Source organism: Neophocaena asiaeorientalis, unplaced genomic scaffold (assembly GCF_003031525.2).
Source record: "Neophocaena asiaeorientalis asiaeorientalis breed wild unplaced genomic scaffold, Neophocaena_asiaeorientalis_V1.1 scaffold149, whole genome shotgun sequence".
Classification (NCBI taxonomy): Eukaryota; Metazoa; Chordata; class Mammalia; order Artiodactyla; family Phocoenidae; genus Neophocaena; species Neophocaena asiaeorientalis.
This window is the reverse complement of record NW_020174442.1, coordinates 6,533,287-6,558,178: the sequence shown is the minus strand read 5'-3', so window position 1 is coordinate 6,558,178 and position 24,892 is coordinate 6,533,287. Positions and strand designations below refer to the sequence as shown.

The 24,892-nt window shown below is 37.2% G+C and overlaps 1 protein-coding gene across 3 annotated transcripts; it reads right to left on the bottom strand.

Moving 5' to 3' along the window:
- Nucleotides 1–13,025: 13,025 nt before the first annotated feature.
- On the bottom strand, nucleotides 13,026–24,569 carry LOX (lysyl oxidase). Of its 3 annotated transcripts, none has more exons than XM_024757139.1 (7): nucleotides 23,930–24,569; nucleotides 23,469–23,577; nucleotides 22,248–22,385; nucleotides 20,853–21,009; nucleotides 17,351–17,446; nucleotides 16,877–16,992; nucleotides 13,026–13,736 (listed from the first exon to the last, which is right to left on the bottom strand). In XM_024757139.1, the coding sequence occupies exons 1-7, from the start codon at nucleotides 24,549–24,551 to the stop codon at nucleotides 13,730–13,732; spliced, it is 1,245 nt and encodes a 414-aa protein (XP_024612907.1). In that variant the 5' UTR covers nucleotides 24,552–24,569; the 3' UTR covers nucleotides 13,026–13,729. The 3 variants fall into 3 exon arrangements, with proteins under 3 accessions (XP_024612907.1, XP_024612910.1, XP_024612909.1); XM_024757142.1 differs by lacking the exon at nucleotides 13,026–13,736 and having other exon boundaries at nucleotides 16,873–16,992; nucleotides 23,930–24,309; nucleotides 24,430–24,551; XM_024757141.1 differs by lacking the exon at nucleotides 13,026–13,736 and having other exon boundaries at nucleotides 16,873–16,992; nucleotides 23,930–24,551.
- Between the last annotated feature and the right edge of the window lie 323 nt (nucleotides 24,570–24,892).

Sequence of the window (24,892 nt, the reverse complement as noted above, 5' to 3'; positions counted from 1 at the left end):
AGATTCTCTGACTTCAGACTATACTACAAAGCTACAGTACTCAAGACAATATGGTACTGGCACAAAAACAGAAATATAGATCAATGGAACAGGATAGAAAGCCCAGAGATAAACTCATGCACCTTTGGTCAACTAGTCTATGACAAAGGAGGCAAGGATATACAATAGAGAAGACAGTCTCTTTAATAAGCAGTGCTGGGAAAACTGGACAGCTTTATGTAAAAGAATGAAATTAGAACACTCCCTAATACCATGCACAAAAATAAACTCAAAATGGATTAAAGACCTAAATGTAAGACCAGACACTATTAAACTCTTAGAGGGAAACATAGGAAGAACACTCTTTGATGTAAATCACAGCAAAATCTTTTTTGACCCACCTCCTATAGTAATGGAAATAAAAACAAAAATAAACAAATGGGACCTAATGAAATTTTAAAGCTTTTGCACAGCAAAGGAAACTATAAACAAGACGAAAAGACAACTCTCAGAATGGAAGAAAATATTTACAAACGAATCAACAAAGGATTGATCTCCAAAATATTTAAACAGCTCATGCAGCTCAATATTAAAAAAGCAAACAACCTAATCAAAAAATGGGCAGAAGATCTAAATAGACATTTCTCCAAGGAAGACATACAGATGGCCAAGAGGCACATGAAGAGCTGCTCAACATCACTAATTATTAGAGAAATGCAAATCAAAACTACAGTGAGGTATCACCTCACACCAGTTAGAATGGGCATCATTAGAAAACCTAGAAACAACAAATGCTGGAGAGGGTGTGGAATAAAAGAGAACCCTCTTGCACTGTTGGTGGGAATGTAAATTGATACAGACACTATGGAGAACAGTATGGACGTTCCTTAAAAAACTAACAGCAGAATTACCATATGACCTAGTAATCCCACTACTGGGCATATTCCCAGAGAAAACCATAATTAAAAAAGGCACATGCACCCCAATGTTCATTGCAGCAGTATTTACAATAGCCAGGTCATGGAAACAATGTAAATGCCCATCAACAAACGAATGGATAAAGAAGAAGTGGTACATATATACAATGGAATATTACTCGGCCATTAAAAGGAACGTAATTGGGTCATTTGTAGAGACATGGATGGACCTAGAGACTCATGCAGAGTGAAGTAAGTCAGAAAGAGAAAAACAAATTTTGTATATTAGCACATATATGTGGAATCTAGAAAAATGGTACCAATGAACTGGTTTGCAAGGCAGAAATAGAGACACAAATGTAGAGAACAAACGTATAGGTACCATGGGGGGAAAACAGGGGGAGGAGGGTGGTGTGATGAACTGGGAGATTGGGATTGACATATATACACTAATATGTATAAAATAGATAATCAGAACCTGCTCTATAAATAAATAAAATTCAGGAAACAAAAGCCTTTGAGTGACTTTGCTGATTTTCAGAAGTGTTTTGTGTGTGTTTTATGGGGGAAAGAGAAGGAACTCTTAAATAAATCTCTGTAATTCATAAAAAAATAAATAAAAAAGAAAGAAAAGAACTCATCTGACACTTCAGGGGTAAGTTTTTTTTTGAATTTTTGTTCCTGAGTGAATATGAACTGGGAGTAGAGAAATGACCAATTGAGGGTAAGTGAGAAAGAAAAGAGGGTAAGAAATACCCTGAAAACAACAAAATAAATACTAAGACCTAGCCCTGCTATATTTGCAAATAGTAGTCTATACATAGTATTTAGGGTTCTTTGTCAAGTGCCCAGTAAATAATAGCTATTAGTTCTTGAGAAACTCATCTGGCTGCCAGTTAATCCTTTATAACCATTATCAATCTTTTAGTCACTTTGCTGATAATTAAAATTTTAGGGAGAAAGTCTCCTTTAATTCATCGAGCTTGGGACCTGGAGCTGTGTCCTGCTTGGTGTAGGATACCGTGATTAACAATGCAATGTGAGAGAAGTATTCCCCCAAAAGGAAATCAGGGTGCTAATTTCTTTTAAATAGTAGGAAGACATGGTGTTAGCTGAGAAAGAGTAGCTGTCCACTACAAGTCTAGTAAGAGAGCGTGAATATATATGAATCTATTAAAAAAAAACAAACACCTTAAGAGAGAAGTGAAGTCCCTCTGTGTACCCCAGGAAGTACTTAACTCCTGGGGAGACAAGAGGGGTAAGGAGAATAGTCAGTTGTCTAGTTTGGCCAGAGGAGACAATGCACAAAAGTAGTAGATATGAAACCAATAAAGTGGAGAATTAGGGTGAGATAAAGGTAGGCCTTGAATATCATTTAAAGTTCTTGAAATTTAGTTTACAGGAAATTGAGAAACCAAATTTAAAATTAAAAAATCTGAGGAAGAAGAAAGCTATGTACTTGTGTAGAGATTTGAAGCAAGTAATATAACCTCCTTGCCAAGTGTCCTTAGCTTTTGTGTATTTCCAGTAACTATCCTCTTTGAAAATGTTCTAGGTCAAAGTTTTCCCATGATATTTCAAGTCAACAAATCACTTGTGTAAGGTTAAAATTACCTTTGACAATAAGGGGAGAAAAATATACACGCACATGAGAAAAACAGCTCCAAAAACAACGTTTTGGCCTTTCTTGTGAAAGAGCACAGCACCTTAAATGTCTTTTATAAGGTTCCAAAACTATCTCAAATTACTAAAAGAAAAAAAAAAAATCAGTTATCAAGTTTCATGTTAAATGTTATTTAATTTAATAAAGTGCATTAATGAAAGAAACAAGTAGTTCAATTCAAATGAAAAAGCATATATAGCATTATGGAATACTCACTGTTCTTTTTTTAAGAAAATCACTTATTTTGACCTAGATGAGAAGGAAATCCAAAAAAGAGGGGATATATGTGTGTGTGTGTATATATATATATGTGTATATATATATATCATTCACTTTGCTGTACAGTATAAACTAACACAATATTGTAAAGCAACTGTACTCCAATAAAAATTTTTTAAAAAGAAGGAATAAGTAAAAAAAAAAAAAGTTAAAAAAATTTAAAAATCACCTATTTTGAAAATTTGATAATGGATCTAGCAGTGATCAATAATGGCTGCTAAAATGAGTAGGTGAAAATCTGATGGGGACGTCTATATTGGATGGATCAGACTGACAACACTGAACCCACTAGTCATTCTTAACATCACCAAAAGATAGATGGTAGAGACATCCTGGGCTTCCTCATATGATGCAGTTATGAATAACACACCACCATGTATCATGTCTTCTTGCTCCCCCAAATCACCTAACCTACATCTGGTCAAGCCTCTAGATTTGACTTTTCATAGGAAATACAAGGAACAGAAGAATGTATTAAGTGACACCACCAGGACACAGTCTGGAAAATCTAGGATGTGGAAAATTCTATGAGACAGTAGGTATTCTATAAAAATACCTATTTTTTCACACACATTAAGAGCAAGATAAAGAATGATAAAAAGGAAATATATATATTTTAAAGAGACTAAAACACATAATAACCAAGCCATTGTGTGGTCCTTGTTTGCTCCTCAAACAAATCAACTTAAAAGGAAAAGAATTATGAGACAATTGGTGAAATTTGAATGCTAACTAGATTGAAAACAGGGGGAGGAGGGTGGTGTGATGAACTGGGAGATTGGGATTGACATATATACACTAATATGTATAAAATAGATAATCAGAACCTGCTCTATAAATAAATAAAATTCAGGAAACAAAAGCCTTTGAGTGACTTTGCTGATTTTCAGAAGTGTTTTGTGTGTGTTTTATGGGGGAAAGAGAAGGAACTCTTAAATAAATCTCTGTAATTCATAAAAAAATAAATAAAAAAGAAAGAAAAGAACTCATCTGACACTTCAGGGGTAAGTTTTTTTTTGAATTTTTGTTCCTGAGTGAATATGAACTGGGAGTAGAGAAATGACCAATTGAGGGTAAGTGAGAAAGAAAAGAGGGTAAGAAATACCCTGAAAACAACAAAATAAATACTAAGACCTAGCCCTGCTATATTTGCAAATAGTAGTCTATACATAGTATTTAGGGTTCTTTGTCAAGTGCCCAGTAAATAATAGCTATTAGTTCTTGAGAAACTCATCTGGCTGCCAGTTAATCCTTTATAACCATTATCAATCTTTTAGTCACTTTGCTGATAATTAAAATTTTAGGGAGAAAGTCTCCTTTAATTCATCGAGCTTGGGACCTGGAGCTGTGTCCTGCTTGGTGTAGGATACCGTGATTAACAATGCAATGTGAGAGAAGTATTCCCCCAAAAGGAAATCAGGGTGCTAATTTCTTTTAAATAGTAGGAAGACATGGTGTTAGCTGAGAAAGAGTAGCTGTCCACTACAAGTCTAGTAAGAGAGCGTGAATATATATGAATCTATTAAAAAAAAACAAACACCTTAAGAGAGAAGTGAAGTCCCTCTGTGTACCCCAGGAAGTACTTAACTCCTGGGGAGACAAGAGGGGTAAGGAGAATAGTCAGTTGTCTAGTTTGGCCAGAGGAGACAATGCACAAAAGTAGTAGATATGAAACCAATAAAGTGGAGAATTAGGGTGAGATAAAGGTAGGCCTTGAATATCATTTAAAGTTCTTGAAATTTAGTTTACAGGAAATTGAGAAACCAAATTTAAAATTAAAAAATCTGAGGAAGAAGAAAGCTATGTACTTGTGTAGAGATTTGAAGCAAGTAATATAACCTCCTTGCCAAGTGTCCTTAGCTTTTGTGTATTTCCAGTAACTATCCTCTTTGAAAATGTTCTAGGTCAAAGTTTTCCCATGATATTTCAAGTCAACAAATCACTTGTGTAAGGTTAAAATTACCTTTGACAATAAGGGGAGAAAAATATACACGCACATGAGAAAAACAGCTCCAAAAACAACGTTTTGGCCTTTCTTGTGAAAGAGCACAGCACCTTAAATGTCTTTTATAAGGTTCCAAAACTATCTCAAATTACTAAAAGAAAAAAAAAAAATCAGTTATCAAGTTTCATGTTAAATGTTATTTAATTTAATAAAGTGCATTAATGAAAGAAACAAGTAGTTCAATTCAAATGAAAAAGCATATATAGCATTATGGAATACTCACTGTTCTTTTTTTAAGAAAATCACTTATTTTGACCTAGATGAGAAGGAAATCCAAAAAAGAGGGGATATATGTGTGTGTGTGTATATATATATATGTGTATATATATATATCATTCACTTTGCTGTACAGTATAAACTAACACAATATTGTAAAGCAACTGTACTCCAATAAAAATTTTTTAAAAAGAAGGAATAAGTAAAAAAAAAAAAAGTTAAAAAAATTTAAAAATCACCTATTTTGAAAATTTGATAATGGATCTAGCAGTGATCAATAATGGCTGCTAAAATGAGTAGGTGAAAATCTGATGGGGACGTCTATATTGGATGGATCAGACTGACAACACTGAACCCACTAGTCATTCTTAACATCACCAAAAGATAGATGGTAGAGACATCCTGGGCTTCCTCATATGATGCAGTTATGAATAACACACCACCATGTATCATGTCTTCTTGCTCCCCCAAATCACCTAACCTACATCTGGTCAAGCCTCTAGATTTGACTTTTCATAGGAAATACAAGGAACAGAAGAATGTATTAAGTGACACCACCAGGACACAGTCTGGAAAATCTAGGATGTGGAAAATTCTATGAGACAGTAGGTATTCTATAAAAATACCTATTTTTTCACACACATTAAGAGCAAGATAAAGAATGATAAAAAGGAAATATATATATTTTAAAGAGACTAAAACACATAATAACCAAGCCATTGTGTGGTCTTTGTTTGCTCCTCAAACAAATCAACTTAAAAGGAAAAGAATTATGAGACAATTGGTGAAATTTGAATGCTAACTAGATATCTGATGATATTAAGGAACTGTTACCTTGGTAATTACTGCAGAGAAATGAAAATTATTTATTGATGATAACCAACTTAAAGGATTTCAGTGGAACCAGGATGGAAGTATTGATTTTGAGTGAAAATCTAAAATACTCTGATAGGGCAAAGTCTAACTCTTAGATTTTTTTCTAAGTGCATTCAAATGAGACCAATGTTTGAGGTTAAAGCACTGTTACTGGCCTCTTGTTGATCATTAAGAGAGGAACCCCTGTTGCTAAATTGTGAAATCTTGTACATGATGAGAGAGAAAAGGAGAATGTCATTTTTTTCCATGTCTCTAATACTCAAAAGTATTCCTTTCAGAAAATTGGGGAGAAGGGGGGCAGGAAATAAGGCTATGTGTGCCTAGCTCCTGATAAACCTTCTCAAACTCTGAAAGAGTAACAGAATAACTCCCTGCGGACGAAAAGGCAACTCTGGTCAGCCTAGGCCTTGGAGAATATCTTGGCTTTGTAGGTCACTTTCCAGAGAGCTAGTTGCCTAAATTAGTGAAGAAGTTGCACCATGTATGTTTTCCATCCCATTCCTCTGACCTCATCCTCATCTGCAAAGCAAATTTAACCCAGTTGCTGATGCTCTTGGACTCAGGTTCAGAAACGTCTGGGATGAGTTGTCATACCTGTGCACCACTCCTGCCTCACCCCAGCATCAACCCCGTGTAAATTTTTCTGTACTGTAGATTTAAAAGAATGGTGAAAACACTAAGATAATATTGGGAGAGGGATGGGTATAGCTGACTACTTACTACTCTCACCCAAGCCTCTCATTACAGCTGCAGTTCTTCCAGAACACTAATATTTTGCTGTGCTTTTCTCTGAGGTTTTCATTCCCCACTTTCCCTGCCATTGAATTATACCTACTCTACAGGGACTGTAAATGTGTTAGAAGCATAATGCAACTAACAGAACTAAAGAAGGCAACGTTCCCTCTCTAAGATATCCCTTCCAGATGGGGTCTCTCACTGATGGTCAAAGACAAACAACAGGGTAGAGGGATAGTAGACGGGTCAGTGAGAATGGGTAGCATTTGGAGGATCAAAATCTTAAAAGAATGGCTCTTTTTCTTATTTGTTTTCCTTTTCCTCTTTGGATGGATTTCTTTTTTCTTTTTTGCAACTTCAAGGTGACTGGTTGAATAAAAAGGAACTAGTATCTTCTCGCACGTGTAAAGATGAGCTTCCCTCCTGAAATGCCCTACTAAAGATGTCGTGAAATGGTGAGTGAGAGTGAACACGCTGTTCAGACTTGCCAATAGGGGAGGTGAATAATCTTGAAAGGGAGAGCAAGATGGCATTACTTCTTTCTGGGTGAATAGTCAGCCCTTAGATACAGAGAATATGGGGTTCTCTTAACAGAAATGAGGTGGGTGAGTATTTTGGAAGGAAACGTTATGAGTTGAATTTTATAGATATTGATTTTATTAGTCTTTTTGCTGGACATAAATTGAGTGACTTGCTGGCTCCCAGTAATCTTTTCATTGACAGTACCCATTATAACTCACCCCCTTCCTCTGGAGTTACCATTGTCCATGCCCCACCTTCCCCTCATACCCACACATGAAGCCAAAAATGCAGTCACTTGCTTTGGATGGGAGTAGCCATCCTCTTACTTGACTCTGTCTCCTTGACCTTGGTGATTTAATAGGGTAAAGAACTTGACTCAGTTGGACCTGTCATAGTATCCACAGTGACTGGAACGGACATTGGCACATGACCCAGACTGAGCCTATGAAATGCCTTCCCTTAGAATTTTCACACTTGAGTAACAGGCTAATGCCATTTTCTTTCTGATCAACAAGCTATGTTGGTGTGTACCCAGATCTGCAGGCAATAAGGTTTCCATCCTTATTGAGAAACTAAATTAAGAGAATGAAGTTGACACACAGAGAAAAGGTAGCAAGAATGTGGTCTTGATAGTATTTGATTTCCTGGTTCCATCTGCTCCTGAGGCAAACCCTAACTTGCCCCTCCTCTGTTTGGTTACATAAGCCTAAAAATTCCTCTTTGGAGTAATCAAGTTTAAAATATATTCCTGTTACCAGAAACCAAAGAGCCCTAAAACAAAAGTGAAGTGATCACAGCTATCAGATTGTTTATATATCCATGAATCTTAGCCCTGCATCAACCCAACTATAGATTGTTATAAGTTTTTTTCCTAAAACCATCTCACTGAAAAACTGTCATTGTAATAATTGAAAATGGTTGATTCTCATGGTTTGCTGTATGACAGTGGTATAATTCACTAGTTTGCAAATGACTGGTTGGCAATATTGGCTCCAAAATTTTCAGGCTCCAAATGTATGCATTAGTTCAGTAAAGATATGTGAATAAACATCCAGCATTATTGATTCATTTTTCAAAGGAGTTCTCTCTTAAAAGTTTCTATCATCGCATTTGTCCCTAGTCCCTATTATGTACAGTTGTGTCATGAACTCTGGCTTGACTTGGTATTTAAAGGAATTAGGAACTGGAAATACTGTATTTCTAACATCGGCAAAGACATATTCTTGGTCATTGAATTGATGGTTCACCTTGTGGTTTGCGGCTATTTTTTCTCTCTCCAAAGTTGCTTGTTGCCTGTTATCAACAGTTTAAACAGCAAATTATTGGGAGCAAACTGTAAATACATGCATATATCCTTCCAAGTCATTCATTAGCAGTTTTGTTTTTCCCTGCCCACTGTGAGAAGTACTAAGATTTAATTGAAATTTACTTAAGCTATGCTATTATGTATAACATAATGATTTCAGTTATACAAAATGAATGAACCATGAAGAAAATGACTGGTTCATCCTGAATGTTATAAACAATATGTAGGAGAGAAGAGATTTTAATTAGGGGTATATAAAGCTTTCAAGTTACCTAACAAATAAGAAAGATCTCTGTTTCCTTCTGAAAGAGAACATGATTTAGAAGCTGAAATAATCGTTTCCTTTGAAAGGACCCTATTTAACCATGCAGTTTTTTGGAAGCAAGGCAGGCAGTAAATTGGTGAGTTTCAGGTATTCCTATGTCCTATAGTGCAAATGCTACCTCAATCATACTTTAAGTAATTTGTAAATGATCTTATTTTTATGAATTGATAATTACTTAATATGTCATATTCCAGAGTTTTCCAAGGAGAAAAAAAAGTTTAACAGGATAACAAGTGCTATTTAAAAAAAAAAAAAGAAGACTTGTGGCAAAATAAATTTGAGAAACACTGGCTAACAAACTGGTTTCTTCCCTGCAGGGCTTCTCAGAATCTTTAACATGGTAATATGTATTGTGAATCGCCACCATAAAGATAACATTTCCCATAGTTATTTTACTGTGGGGTTCTTTTTGAGTAGAGTATTTGTGAAACTAGAATTCCTTAATACATGCTTTAAGTGATTTATTTAACCTATGTGTTAATTCCCTACTAATATGTGGCAAGGATTAGAAATATTAATAAATGAGTAACTTAAGGCAGTCAAAGTTTCTGATAGAAGGGAAAACCTGCCTTTCCCTGTCTTTGGTTAGTGAGCTAATAATAATGAACAGTGCCTGAAACAGTCAACACTGATGAGAGAAAGGTAAACATCTTTTACACTAATAACATATTTTGCCTTGAGCAGGCGAGGAAAGCAGGAAATTGGTGGTTTCCAGTGTCACTAATGTCCTGCTAATGTCAAATCTGAAAATTGCCAGACACAAGCCTACGTCTACTTTGCCTGCAAGAGCTCCTTAAAGGTGAATTGTTCGTGGGTTAATTTTTCAAATTGTCCTCCAAAACACTTGCCCACAGTTTGGGGCCTGTTTGTCCTCTCAGGTTACCAGCTTCCAGGCTAATCTGGTACACGTTTAAATAATGATTACTAAGATAGCAATATTTTTCTTCATATGAATAATTTGTATCTAGAGCTAGATGTGTCCCCTGGGTGTATATATGCTCTTGTATATTTCTAAGAAATGCTAATCAAAACACAGAGTGGTTATTCTTACAATGCTTGCCCTGCATCCTTGGAAGTGGTCGGTAATGATGACAAACATTAGAATCTGTTCATGTATGATAGTTTCTTTTTAAAACGTCAGCTAGATTTTTATCCATCACAGACAAGTTTCAAGTCATGTGAGCTTGTTAAATAATTTGTTAATACAAAAGGCAATTAAGCAAAACCACCAACCATACACATGGCTTTAAGATCTTAATCTAAAGTGAAATTCATATCATTTATTTATATGTAACAATAAATGACCACTCTAGACACTTGAAATCATTTATTCAAGGCATTTTTACATAATCTTGCAATCATAGTGTAGGCATATAATAAAAGAATGTGAGAGTGTAAAGAAGAATATAAAGCCAGTGTCTGGGCATTTAAAATAAGAGCTCTTCAAAAAAGTTAAAAATGTTTTACAACTAGAATTCCTGAAAAATTTGGGAGAAACTAAAACTTCATTAAAAACATTACAATACCAAATCACATGTTACTCAGTTCATAGCAAGCAGTTATATATTAAATGTTTATATCCTGTGAGCTAAGACAACACATTTTACATTCAAGTTGAAATAATTCAGCACCATTTTGGCTAGAAGGTTAAATGAAATGCTTTAAGTGTTCAAAAGTGGCCCAGGACTTTTGGTAGCTGGGAATGAAATATGGCTATTGATTGAATATATTGATTGTGAATATGAATTCTAAACATAAAAAATATAGAAAAGGGTAATTTTTACTTATCAGTTATACTGTTGACTATCAAAACAAGCTATTTTTAAAACAAAATATCTTCTGACCATAAATTCAATATTTTAACAAATTTGGTAAAGATAAATTCTTAGTACCATGATAATTTTAGTGAACTGCATTTCCTCTACAATCTAAGTATTGGGAACGTTTATGAGTGTGATTATCTCCTATGAGGTCAAGGAGAAAAAAATTGTTCATTATTAAAAATAATGCCTAGTGAATAATTAGATGATAGCAATTGTGAATAAAGTCATTATGTAAAAATATAAAGATTTCCTGGAAATAGGCAAGTTATGTGTTTGTATGTTATGGTACTGTTGCGAGACTGAATCCTAGCCTCAAAGGTCAAGACATCTTTAATACAGACTGTGGTCTGAATAATTATGAGGCCACTAATATGGCATGTGGAAGACTCACTAAGTTATCTTCCCATTTAGCCAACTTTTTCACAGTTCTTATTAGTTTAAAAACCAGTCTCTTTTCAGTACTCAACATTCTTTGTATCATTTCTACTTCCTATTTAAAAGATTTTTTATTTAGAGTTTGGTAAGACTGGATTATATTTTTTATTTTATTAATGGATAAATTTTACCAGCTAATCATTATCTGTGAGTCTTGGTGGTTATTCAGAGAAGAGATTACTTGAGGTTCAAAAATATTGAGTGTTAAATCAATACTTGTGAGTTATGTGGGAGTGTTTAGGGGTGGGGAGGAATATTTATATAAGGAATAAGTGAGAATCTTTAGCCTCTTAATCGAAACTGTTTTTTTCTAAAATCAACGAAATAGTATGTGTTACATTTAAAAGGCAGACACTTCAGGGGTTGGAAACATAGTTTTAACTATTAGTAACACGTACATGCATATATCTATTCATTTTTAACATTTTCTTTAATAAACTATGGTCATGAAAAACAATAGTGCTTAAAACAGAAATTCTTTTAGACATGTACTTATGATGTTAAAAATGAAGTAAGCTGAACCTCATGGGTTATAATGACATTTCAAATACTTATTGAGGTTAGGGACAATCATTTTCATATCCCAATGCCTAGCATGTGAGTGCCTAGTGTATATTAGGCCTTTAAATGATGATGGATGTACAGATAGATGGAAGGCCATGTAATGATAGTAAATACATCTTCTCATATGTATCCAAAGGCCATGATATTAGCTAGTTTTTAGTATAGGGGTAAGAATCTTAATGAAATGATAAGTCTTAAATCTGTAGATGCCAGTCTGGCTCAGTATTAATACTGACAGTAGTTTTTGTTTTTAAAAAAGCAAGTATATTAAAATATCTCTATTAGAAAAGATTACAATTTAAAAGGATCATTCTACAATCTTAAAACTAAAAGCAATTTAAGGCAAAGAGGTACATCAAAGAAGCTATTCCATAGCTCAGATACTAGCTCAGTGGAAGTTCTGGGTCTCTATCAAGCTGTCTGTATTGTCTCTTGGTAAGTGTGTGCCCTGGCAGATGAGGATCATGTGGCCCACTCTATCTTCCCTTGATTACTGTCCATCTCTAGCCCCTCTTGCCTTGCTAGGCACTCGTTGAGTGCAGAACGGTTACTTATAGCTGGTGTTGACATTACAGCTCTATGACATATAATACAGGGATGCCAACTCACTTTTAAATTCTACCTAATGTATCCTGGCACTGGAAATACCTTGCTTGAGATTTTAATACTGGTTAAGGGAGGAAAATTTCTGCTTAAGCACCACTAACTTAAAAGTGTAATTTGATTGCTTTCTGTACCTTTTGAATCTCAGAAAAATAGAAATTCTCCAAATTCTGTTGTGGCACATGGTTTCACAGTTTAAAATAAAATCACAGCTGTCTCATGCAACACAGTCCTTGGTTTTGCAGAAAGTTGTTTTTTCTTTCCTTATTGACCAACATCTCAAGTATATAATGCTATGTGCTTTGCTAATTTGTATTATATTTCAGACACACACAAAAAAACATGTATGACTGATTCCTGGATGACCTAGGATAATGTTCTTGTATCCATATACATTGTCATTTATTCTGGATAATTTAAAAATTTTCAGTCTTATTCTTTTTAAAGCTGATCATTTAAAAAATGTAGAAAAGTTGAAAATCCTAAGGTGTTTTTCATTAATATTTCTAAGTATTTTAGAGACAGTTGTGGTTTGGGGGACTTGTTTGAATGATTTTCATGTAAGCAAGGAAATTCTTTTGGCTAATAGTTTAATATACTTAAATGTATACTATCTCTGGATGTATTACATCTATCATCAGAATGACTTCCCATTGACACAGCTGTCCTATGTATAGCAGTCCCCAGAACAGTAATTTTAAGAATGCCAATTAAAAGGTCTCTGCCCGTAGGAAAACTAAAGAATAGAGGGGAGCATCAACAAAGGTCAGACACGAGTTGGGCAGCTCAATTACTTAATTCATTCCAAAACAAAAGCTGACTTAAGTCAGAATGAAATTTTACACTTGACAGAAAGAAAGGAGTTTATCTACTAATTTTAAAATGTAAACATAAATTTTATATAGGGTGTAACTATCTGAATACATATATTGCCATTTCTCTGCTATATAGTAATATTTCTTGACACCAATGGTAACGTGTTTGTTCCTTCCTCAGTACCAAATGTGTCCATATCTACTTAAACAGTAGGAGCCTCATTTCTAAAGTAATCTGTTCTAGGACGTATATAAGCCAGTTATTATTATGGTTCACTAAAGTTTCAGAACTTCAGAAAATTCTCAGTTTAAAATAATTTTGACTCATTCATTGAAATATTTTTTTTCGTTTTGCACTATAATTTCAGAAGGAGCATAAGAAATTTGGATTTCTTTGAAAGAGCCAAGTGTGCAATTACAGACTTGAAACACTGCGTTAATTCACAAAGTAATGTGAATGATAATATTAAAAATTTCCAAAATAATGCCGATTTAAATGTTCAAAATCCAGTTATGTGCTTTGTTACAAAACAGTCCAAACAAAAATTCCTTTGTTGTTTTCTGTTCTCTCTTTCAAAGTACATGAATCCTACTGAAGTTAATCTATTTTTTCCCACTTCAGAACACCAGGTACTGATTTATCCATTGGAAGTTTTGGCTTGCTTTCTAATACCTAGATTAAGAAAACAAAATAAGACAAGTTATTAACCTGATAATACTCTGAGTGAGTATAGTAGACAAGTTTAAAGTCACCTTTTTAAAATATGTGTCTGTGTATACAGATAGATGGCTAGATAGATAGCAATTTCCCTCAACCAAAGTGATAGTCATCTTCTGAAATTATCCATTAATACATTATTTTAATACTGATTTGAAGAAAGTGAGTATGTCAGTAGCAGAAAGTGTATGCCTGATACCTACAAACTTGATATTTAGAGTTAAAAGAAACATCCTCTGAAACAATCAAGGCTAAAGCAGGATGTATAGGAACAGCTGCCCTGGCCCGGTGAGTTCACTCCTTGCAGCAAGTGTGGCATGTCCACTATGAAGCAGGTTCATGACCTCTGCACTGTCCTGCATTAGTCCTTTCCCAGCATGGTTCTGGATGTAGAATGTTACATTAACAGGAGGAGACTGGGTCAAAGCCAATAAACCTAATATTGTATTTATATTGTGATCATAGATCCCCACATAAATGAAATAAGAATCACTTAGTCCAAATCATAAACCATCAGTTTCCAAATAGTCATTTCTATGAAAAAAGAACTTAATCATGGTATCTTAGAATTGAACTGGGCCACAGAGTTACCTGGTTCATACGTTGGGTTTACAGTGAGGAAGATGAGGGAGATAGGACACATCAAAGGCACACACTTTCTTACTGGGTGGTTTTTACACACCAATAGAATGCTCTCAAATATTTGATTAGCATGAAAAACAATCGGTGAACTAAGAGATGATGTGTCTTTAAGAGTTAAAAAAATGTACAATAACGTTACCAAGGGAATCACACACACTTGCTTACAGAGCCATGGACTGATCACATGGCTTTAGGCAAGATACACACCTTGCTCAAGAAACTTCAAAGACTCCCCGTGGCCACCAGGATGAAGTTCAAACATTTTAGCTTGCTCTTCAGTGCTCGCTTTGATCTGGTCCCAAATTTTCCATTCTTTTTGCCCATGAAACTTATGCCTTAGCCAGACTAGAAGACTTGCTTTTCCAAACATGCCCTGCAATTTCTTCTTGCCATGCAGTTGCAGGTGATGTTGACTCCTCCCAGCATGCCCTTCCTTAACTCTCTCCAGAGCAGTCCTCCTCAGCCCTCAAGGCCCAATTCAAATGCTGTCCTAAAGCCACTCCTGAATCTCAGCCAGAGAAAATTTCGCCTTCCTCTGAACTCTGATCCCTACCAAGGGAGGCGAAAGTGAAAGTCAAAATATAAGAGGTGAGCATCATTCTAAAGGTGAGGGTTTCTTTCGCAAGTCAAGGTTTCTGTACTTCTCCCATTATTTTCCACTCGTAGAGAAGTATGAGCTCGTTATTTTATTACAAATCACTACCTATGGGTCCTTTCATTTTTTCATCTGATCAATATTGCTCATTAAAATTTTACATCAACCACTCTTGCAATTTATAGTCAGTGACAAGTGGCTAAAAAAAGAGAAAGAAACTATGCTGGAACAAAATAATTTTTATTTGTTCTAAATATCTAGCAATACCCAATTCAATGGATTCTACTGATGACAAGCAAGACACCTTCTATACAACAACAGAATCACCTCACCAGACCTCTTCCTCATGGGAGGGCAGCAGTTGTACCTGAGAGTCACTTAGCTTATTGTAGCAGAGGTCATCCTGTTTTGACTGCATTTTATTTTACCCCCCACCATGGAATTTTCATATTGTATCAAAAATGAAAGTGCCAATGAATACATAATGAGTGAATAAATTAAGGAATTATAAAAATTAAGGGAAATTAATCCACTTATTTTAAATTATTTTACTTTAAGTTCCTCCTCTTCTGGGGATTTTCAGTTATACGGTGATCAGCTCCACACAATATGGGCCATAAACAGCCAGGTTTTCTGTGTTTTGGGCATGTTCAGAAGAATATACTTGATAATCTTCTTTCAGTGCTACACCTTTGCTGTCATAGACTACATCTGTCTCTAATGCTATGAGGACACTTAAAAAGCACAGGCTTTGCTCCTCTATGGAAATAAGGAAAAGGCTCCCCTCCAAGATGAATGTAGCCCAATGCACTTTAAGCTCCACCTTCCTCCTGGCTAGGATCCCCAGTAGTGGGCAGAATATGCACAACCAGATAGGTTTATCTGTACTTTGGAAAGCCCACACACTACAGGTTCATCTGCAGCAACCACTTGGTTTGTGTAGCAGGGAGAAATTTCTATAAATTTTAAGTTTCTAGTGTAGCTCTGTTAGACACCTTTCTGCATGATCCATAGGCACTCACTGGTGCCTCTCACATCACAGCAAAGCTGACATGTGTTCAGTATCACTCTAATGGTGTTCTTGTGTTGGGAAGGTACCACTCACAGGTGGCATATGTAGTTAGAATCTATAACCCAGCATCACTAGAGCAGGCAGTGCTTAAAGGGTCAAGGTGGGACAGAGAGACAAGAACGCAAAACTACCTTTTAATTACTCTCATCAAAGCACCACACCTGCAATATTTACATGCTGGGATTCCTTCTAAGATTTCGTTCAAGGAAGGGTTTCAGGACTAGGAAAATTATGAAGGCACCTCCATACAAGCCTCCTTTTGCAGGGTATTTCCCTATTACTTGTGTTTGTAGAACTCAAATATGTGAAATCTTGATTTCTACAGAACAGGTGGTCTGACCTCTTCAGCTGCATGCTTTAAGACAGTCACTTTCAAAGTATACTCTGAAGAACTCTAGGAATTTCTTCAGGGCTCCTTCATGGACTATGGGGAAGAGGCAGGAAACCCAACTCTCTGGGCTCCCACAAGGTTATCCACACTGCATATTGCATATTTTACAGACTCAGCTGCCATAGACTTTGAGGGTAAACAATGTGCTCTGTGTCTTGTCTTAAAAGCTAAGTTTCAGGGTGATAAAAACCTGAGTACATCCCCTTCTCCATTCTCTAGCATTATCAAAAAAAGATCAGCTCTAATTATGTTATAGTACGGAAGCTACCGTTTTCTACCTTTGGTCTATTTTACAAGGAAGCTGCAGTAGTAGTGAAAACAAACGTGTATAATGCCTATCAATGAACTAAAACTCATTGTCAGGAGAATTACTTAGCTAGGCAAATAGGACTCACGGTGAAATTGTGCAGCCCGAGGCATATGCATGATGTCCTGTGTAGCGAATTTCACAGCGGACGACATTGTTGGTATAGTCTGACTCAGGCACCAGGTAGCTGGGGTTCACACTGACCTAGGCAACATAAACATCATCTGTGTTTCAGATTTTATTAACAGTGTTTACTGGTTAATTTCTTCCTATTTTCACAGGGCTAGAACAGAGGCAATGTGCTCCAACTAAATCAAGCAAGGAGGGGGTGTAAGTTAGGCACGTGGTTCAACTCTGGAGAAGTTATCGAAGGAGGCTGTATATTTTTCCCTAAAGTTCTTTCAAATAAGAATTTTAAAAATATATCTAGGTTGGTTTAGAGGTACTTCTGGAAGATGGATAATTGCTTGAAGGACCGTGATTATTTAACTTTGGAATCCAGAGAAGAGGCCCATGAGTTGCAACTGAAATAAATTATGGGTACATATTCAAAGTTCTCTACCTTTAGAATATAGTTTCCAGGTTTTACATCTGTAATGTCAATCCACTGGCAGTCTATGTCTGCATTATAGGTATCATAGCAGCCAGGACTCAGCCCCTGAAACAAATAAAATTCAAAAATTAAAAAGATGGTATATGGCTAGAATGTGCTAAAGAATATGCTTATTATTTGCAAATTAAATTTTAAGTTAGTACTTACAAGAGTTTGACATAAAACTATACTTATATTGCATCTCCTTTGAGAAGTATATATTACTCAGCCTTATAGCACCTCCAGCTAAAAAAAATACAGGACTAATATAAGTAGTAGTACATCTCGCTTCTTAAAATTGTCATAAATCACTAGTGATAAATACAATCTTAAGTGACAAAATAGGCCTCTACCAAAATTCTTGAATATTACCAGTTCAGGAATAAAGGCCATGTAATAATCAACTTGACTCAAATGTCTTGTTATCAGTGGAACTCTCTCCAATTTCTCTTCTTAGAAATTACCTTCCTATACTCTGAATATCCAAGATACTCTGTGTATAGATTTTATGGTATTTATCCTTCTCTCCTCTATATTAAAATCATACTATATAAGAATATATCTAACTAGAGATTGTAAGCTCCCCAAGGACAGAGTCATATTGCATTTTTGAATAGTTAACACTTATGAACTATGTATTATATGCCAGGATCAATTAAACATGTTAAATATATAAATTTAATTCTCACAACTACACGAGGCAGGAGGTAGTATTAACCCATTTTACAAATAAACTGAGGCACTATAAGGTCAAACAGCTCACACAAGAATATACAGCTAGTTAATGGCTGAGCTGGTTTTGAGTTTAGGCATTTGGGGTCCAGGGTCCCTGACTGTAACCACCACACTATGTTCTTTTTCACATCATCACTGAATATTTTGTTGTATTAAAGGGATGATTGCCACATCAACTCTACTTGCAAAGATAGTCACTTCAGTAAGTAAATGAGTGCCTTCTACAGGCTGAGAAGAGAAAAACACCACTAAGATATGGTCCTTGCTCTCCAGAAAGTTATAGCCTGGTGAAATTTGCTCAAATTGGGAGTCCATAGGTATATTCTTGATTCCACTGGTTCTTCATCAGACGTTTCAACTGTTGTATTTGCAGTCTAATACTAATCAAAATGAATTAAAAAGTATAGGCTAGAATCATTTAAACTCAATACCACGATTTAATTTCAGCAACCAAAATTGTTCGGTGCTTAAGATCACCTTGGTCACCAGAGAGATGGCAGAATCATCTAAAGCGCGTTCTACTAGTGCTGGTTTGCCTGTGGTTTGATTTGGGAAGAATGGGGGAGAACTATGCTCTCATACAGCAAGCACACAATAGTACAGATATGCCAAACTCAAAAAGTACCTGTGCCACAGCAGTGAGAACCATTTTCCCACTTTGGTCCATACCAACTTGTGATCATTCGTTAACCTTATGTTGAGTAGTAAATATATTATGAAGAATTTTCTGTTTCTGATTTCCAGCACATAATTCTGATTCTGGCACATAATATATATTCAGTAAGTGTCAGCTATTATTGTTGCTACTACTACTACTACCACGACTACTACGACGACGACTACCACCACCTTCATGGCACTGTAAGGGATTCACTGGATTAGATACCCATTTAAGACTGGTTTAAATAATGCTACAATGCTTATCTTACCTTTAAGTGAACAAAAGAATTTTAAAGAATGCTGAAATTGCCACTCTACCTCACTCAAGTGGCAGAATTTAAGTATAAGCTTTGATTATTTGAACTGGCAAACAAAAAAGTTTTTCAGGGCAGTAAGCAAACAGGCATTTCCTGTATTCAAACTTTAAAAACTTTTAAAAAAATGTAGAACCTTAGCCAAGCCTGTATAGATTAACTATTTGGTTTTAGCAAAACATAACTGTTTGTTACATAAATTAATGAGGTTAATGTAACTTTCTAGTTTTGTATATATTTAATATATAAATTTGTTATCTAAGAACTTATATCAAAGTATAAATATAAAGAATTCACATCTAGTATTACTTTTGGATACATTTAAAAACTTTATAATACAACTAATCTAAGTCAATACTGGGACTTTGTGAGAATTTTTTTTTCCTCTTTAAATGAAGCCCATGTTCAAGAAACACCAGTCTAGTGAAAAACACAAATACATTAGTCATTTGTAGTGTAAGACCTAGTAAATAATGGTTAAATAGGACACAAAAGGAGGATAATTAACAAGAAAGCTATCTAGCTGATTTCACTTCATTATAAACAGAAACCAACACACCATTGTAAAGCAATTATACTCCAATAAAGATGTTAAAAAAAAAAAAAAGGAAGCTACCACATAAAAAGATGTAGGGTCACCCCCCACGGAACTGGGGGACTCACATGCTATAAATACCTATAGTCTTAGATTCAAATATTTCAGCAGTGAGCTGTCCAGAGTGCCTCTTTTTCTAAAGGAAGAAAATAAACTCCAGGTCCACTGCACAGGTGGGTGCTGTGGGACTTAGAGATCACTGAGTGAAAAGGGGACCTCTGTATACACATATGTGTAATGTGTGGGTAGGTTACATCTCTTTTGCTTAAAGAGTAAGTACTGCCCCAGGGCGAGAGGAATTGAACCCTTACCCCTCCAATTACTATGATGTTCTAAGCTGAGAAAAAGAAGCAAGGATAACATTTAGGTCACCAGAAAGCTTCCTGCCACAGCCCTGGAATTTGCTTCCCAAGATGCCAGCTGCTGATCCTTTTGTGCCCTGAGTTATGTACATTCACTACTCCCTGCCAAGATTTCCGCTGGAGTAAAATTATAATGTCCTTTTACAAATTAGGGTTTCTTATGGAAATACTGGCACAGCTTTTAAATGACACACATTTTCCCATTATAAGACATACAAACTGCTTAGGACAGCACTCTTTTTAAAAATCCATCCAAAGGACATCTGACATCAATTATACCGTAGGTTTAAATATATATGCATGGAGAAAGAAACTGTGTCCTCTGCTCTTCTTCATATGATTAAAAGAGACATTTTTAAAAGTACTTTTTAAGAAACTTATTTTCTGGCCTTTTGCTAATCCCAATCACCATTCTATTTTTAGTTTAATAGGTAGAGGGAGGAATAGTTTTGCAGGTGACAAAACAGAGATATCTTTTCTACAGTTGCTTACCAATCAAGTTAAAGAATACAGAATGAGTGCAGAAACTGGAAACCATTAGGATTTTTTCAGATAATAAACTACTGCTTTTCACTGTAGAACATAACAGGTAGGCACATTGACTTTCTGTGATGATGAAATACTTTAAAAGTAATTTGGATCATCAAGCCATCCCTTTCCTTTTCCCAATAATTTACCATATGGACTAGATGACCCCCTAAATAAAATAGTTTTTTTTTAAAAAAAAGACAGCCTGCAGGAAAGAAAATAGAAGACTGTTCTCTCTCTGAAGCCTGTGGGTTCTTGATTCCAGGTTGCCACCCTACCTGTGTGTGTGCAGTACATGCAAACCGCCTATGGTAGCCGTAGTCACAGGATGTGTCCTCAAGACAGAAACTTGCTTTGTGGCCTTCAGCCACTCTCCTCTGGGTGCTGGCATCAAGCAGGTCATAGTGGCTGAATTCATCCATGCTGTGGTAATGTCTAATGTCCCACACAACACAGAGACAGTGGTCAGTAACATATAGAGAAAGCAACGAGGGTTCTAGATGATATCCCCACTGCTTCCTGCACTTGTTTTCACATCAAAATTGAGATCAAGTTGATCTTCTTAAAGGTAGATTCATGCTAGATTTTTTTTCCAGGACAAAAATCTATCAAAATTATAAGGCTTTAACTTTGCTACTAGGAAAAAAAGACCTACTTTGAGTATGTTGCTTTTCTATTTCACTCTGTTTTATATTTGAATATTAAATAGAGATAGATAGTAAATTATCTTTGTTTAAGTGAAACTTGCCATATGTCCTCTAGTATATCTCCTTTGGCTGCCACTACCAATGCTTCATTCCAAAATAGAAGAGCACTTGTCTCTTGGGAGGTTTCTGTGAAATTTTAAAAAATTGTGTTCTCACACATTTAAAATCCTTACTAAAATGCAAAGGAGAAATAAAGGCATGTTTTATCCACCATTATTATTTAACTAGTATAAACTTTATTTAGAAATAATTCTATTTTATCAGCAAATTAGGTGCTCACATCTATTTTCCTCCTTTCATTAAAGTGAAGGTGCTGAGCTGTTCATCTTCTCACATAAGGAAAGAACAAGAAGAAATGGCTTGAACTATAGAAAGTTTAAGGGCACAAAACAGGATTTCCTGGCAATAAACACCTAGGCAAGTTACCAAGTCAAACTATAGAATTACCGTATGTGAAGATATTTAAATTTAGGATAAAACAAGCAACTACCTTTTGCTTGAGTTTGATACAGGCCTTTTAAAAGATTGAGGTAGGCCCTTCTCAGTTCATGGAGTAAATCATCTACATCTTTCTTTGAGAACGGTATCTGAATCCTTTTCATAATGTGCGATCTTTATTAAATGCTATGAAATGCTAACTAACTATAGATGATCTTGACTGTAATAGGCTTTTTTAGAACTCTTACCTGTAGTATATTGGGATAAAATTCTAGTGAAGCTAATTGCTATATCCTATCAACGGTTTTAATAAGCTGGGCTTAGAGTTTCCAGTTTAAAAGATAACAGGATATAGTAGTTGATGTATTATTTTAAAGATAGATTTCCTTGATTATGTCAAATCACACAGAGAAATTCTAAATGTAAATAACAGCAATTTTCTCTCTTTGTGTAAGAATTTGTCATATCAAGGATCACCTGTAAAATGAAAAAGCAACTCAAAAGTACCCAAGAGGCCCATCCACTTACTGGTGACAACTGTGCCATTCCCAGGAATATCTCGGTCGGCTTGGTAAGAAATCTGATGTCCCTTGGTTTTTCACTCTTTGGGGAAATCTTAGCAGCACCCTGTGATCATAATCTCTGACATCTGCCCTGTATGCTGAGCTGTGATTTTGAAAAAAGAAACATTATTATTTTCACAGAATATTAACTAAAGACAAAATTACAAGCAAAACCTTTCCATTTTATAATGGTCACTACCCTCTTCCCCCAACTAGGCTATCAGTTCCAAGAGACCAGGGCATTTTGCATACATTTTTTCCTTAAACAGTTAACTAAGATGTAAAGTGGGGAAGTAACTCTAATAAAAGAGTATTCCCAGATTAGATAAATAATTTAGTAACTATCTTTAAAACAACGGCATTACTGTAGTAATATCATAGGCACTGCAATGGTGTGTGGTGCAAGACTCTAGAATGAAGATGATGAGCTTGGATTTCTTCTTTTAGCTGGACAGTTATAAAGGAAGTGGAAGAAATTTACAAAATAAATTTTTTCTTATTTATTTTGTGTGAATATATATATTTAAATACTATTGATGACCTTTTTTTACATTAAAAAAATTTTTTATGCATCTTATCAAATCATCTTTTGCTCCCTCTGCTGGTTTCCCAGCAGCAAACTCAGGGAATTCCATTCCCCAAATTGCTAAGATTTTATTTTAGGACTAATGCAAAAACAAAGCTCTTGCTCATGCTCTTCTGGCTGAAGTAATACCAAAATAACTAAGTTAATTGTGGCTTCAAATAAAAGAAGAAAACTATGACACCCAATAAGGGGTACCGTACTGGCAAAGTGGCTCCCCAACTTTTAAAGGGGTATTAACAAGCTCTTCCATTACAGTATTTTTTCCACGTTATAGTAGTTTAATAAAACCTTATTGGAAACAGTTGGCTCCAGAGTTTAAGGATCTTGGAAAAAGAATAGGAGACACCCACACACACACCCCCCCACACACTCTCCAGGATAGGGTTTGTTTCATCTCCCTGACTTGTGCCACAGTTTGAAAGTCAGAACCCACAGAAATCTTCAAAATTTTAACTCTCCATCCAGGTCAGCATGCCCAGGAGAACACGTTCCACTTCCCAACTCCTGTCTGCACGGAACAAGAGTGGTCAGAACCAGGCACTTGGGCAGCACCCCCGGAACCAAGACGGAGGAGCTGGGCCGAGGAGATACAGCTGGTACCTGGCCAAGCAGTTTTCCTCCGCAGCGCATCTCAGGTTGTACATGGCCGTCTTTTGCACGTACGTGGACGCCTGGATATAGTAGGGGTCGGGCACCAGGTCCGGAAGACCTAAACGTCAGCCAGGCGATAGGCAAAACAGTGAGACAACTCAGCGGCCCTCACCCTGGCTCCGGGTCCCTCCATGTCCCTTACTCCTCACCCTTCACCCAGCCGGACTGCGGTTGTAGGGCTGCGGCTAGCAGAAGAATGGGGACGCCGAGGGCTGCAAAGCAATGTGGAAAGAAAGCAGGAGGGGCCAGGCGCGCGGTTTGCAGCAGATTCCAGGGCTGCCTCTGCAGGAGCAGGGGGAGGGATGGGATCTGCATGGACTGAGGCCTGCCGCGCCCAGGCAGCCACGTCGGGGAGCCACAGAGTTGGGGAAAGGGTGCGCGGGTGTTTCCGGCGACTTGGGGGTGCTTACCATACTGGAAGTAGCCGGTGCCATATCCGGGCCGGTACCTGCTCCCAGGCCTGGGCCTTTCGTATGTGTCGTAGTAGTTGTAATAGGGGTTGTCGTCGGTGTACTTGTAGGGGTTGTACGGGTCGTCGCCCACCATGCTGTCCACGTCCACGCGGTTGGGCGGCCGCAGGTTACTGAGCGCCGGGAGCTCTCCTGGCGCCGTCTGGTTACCGGTGCGCGGGGCCCCAGACATTGAGTAGCCAGCTTGGAACCAGTGGCGGGCGGCGGGCCTGGGGCGGCCAGCTGCGGCTCCAGACGAGCCGGCCGTCCGCGCCCGCGCCGCCACCGTGCGGTTGTTGCGGAGCAGCAAGATTGGCGTGCGCAGCTGCGGGGCGGTGGCGTTGGCGGCGCCCGGGGCGGTGGCGCCCGGGTCTCGCCGGCGCTGTGGCTGGTACTGCGAGCCCAGGCTCAGCAAGCTGAACACCTGCCCGTTGTTCTCCCATTGGATCTTCTGGCGCCAGGCGCCCGGAGCCGCCGGCTGCTCGCGAGGCGGCTGCTGGTGGCCGGCGGCCGGCGGGGCGCAGCGCACGAGTGCGCAGAGCTGCAGCGGCCCGAGCAGGAGTGCGGTCCAGGCGTAGCGCATCGCTCCCTTTGCTGGATTGTCCCCGCTCCGGGAGGACGTAGCTCGGAGAAAAAAACAAAAAAAGAAAGACGGGGCTCAAATCACGAGAGGGAGGGAGAAATCTTCAACTAGGGAGGCGGACTGGGCTCGCGTCTATCTCAGTCCCCACCAAGCAGTGCCAAGGATGGGCTGCAGACCCTCTCCAGTAAAGGCGGCTGCTGGGACGTGGCACTCGCCTCTCTCCTCTTTCTCAGTCCTTCTGGAAGGCGACGGGGAGCGGCGTGGCGGCCCCGGCGAACGGGCAGTGTCTGGAGTGAAGGAAGGAGGAGAGATTTTAAACTTTCTGGGACATTTCCAAAGTT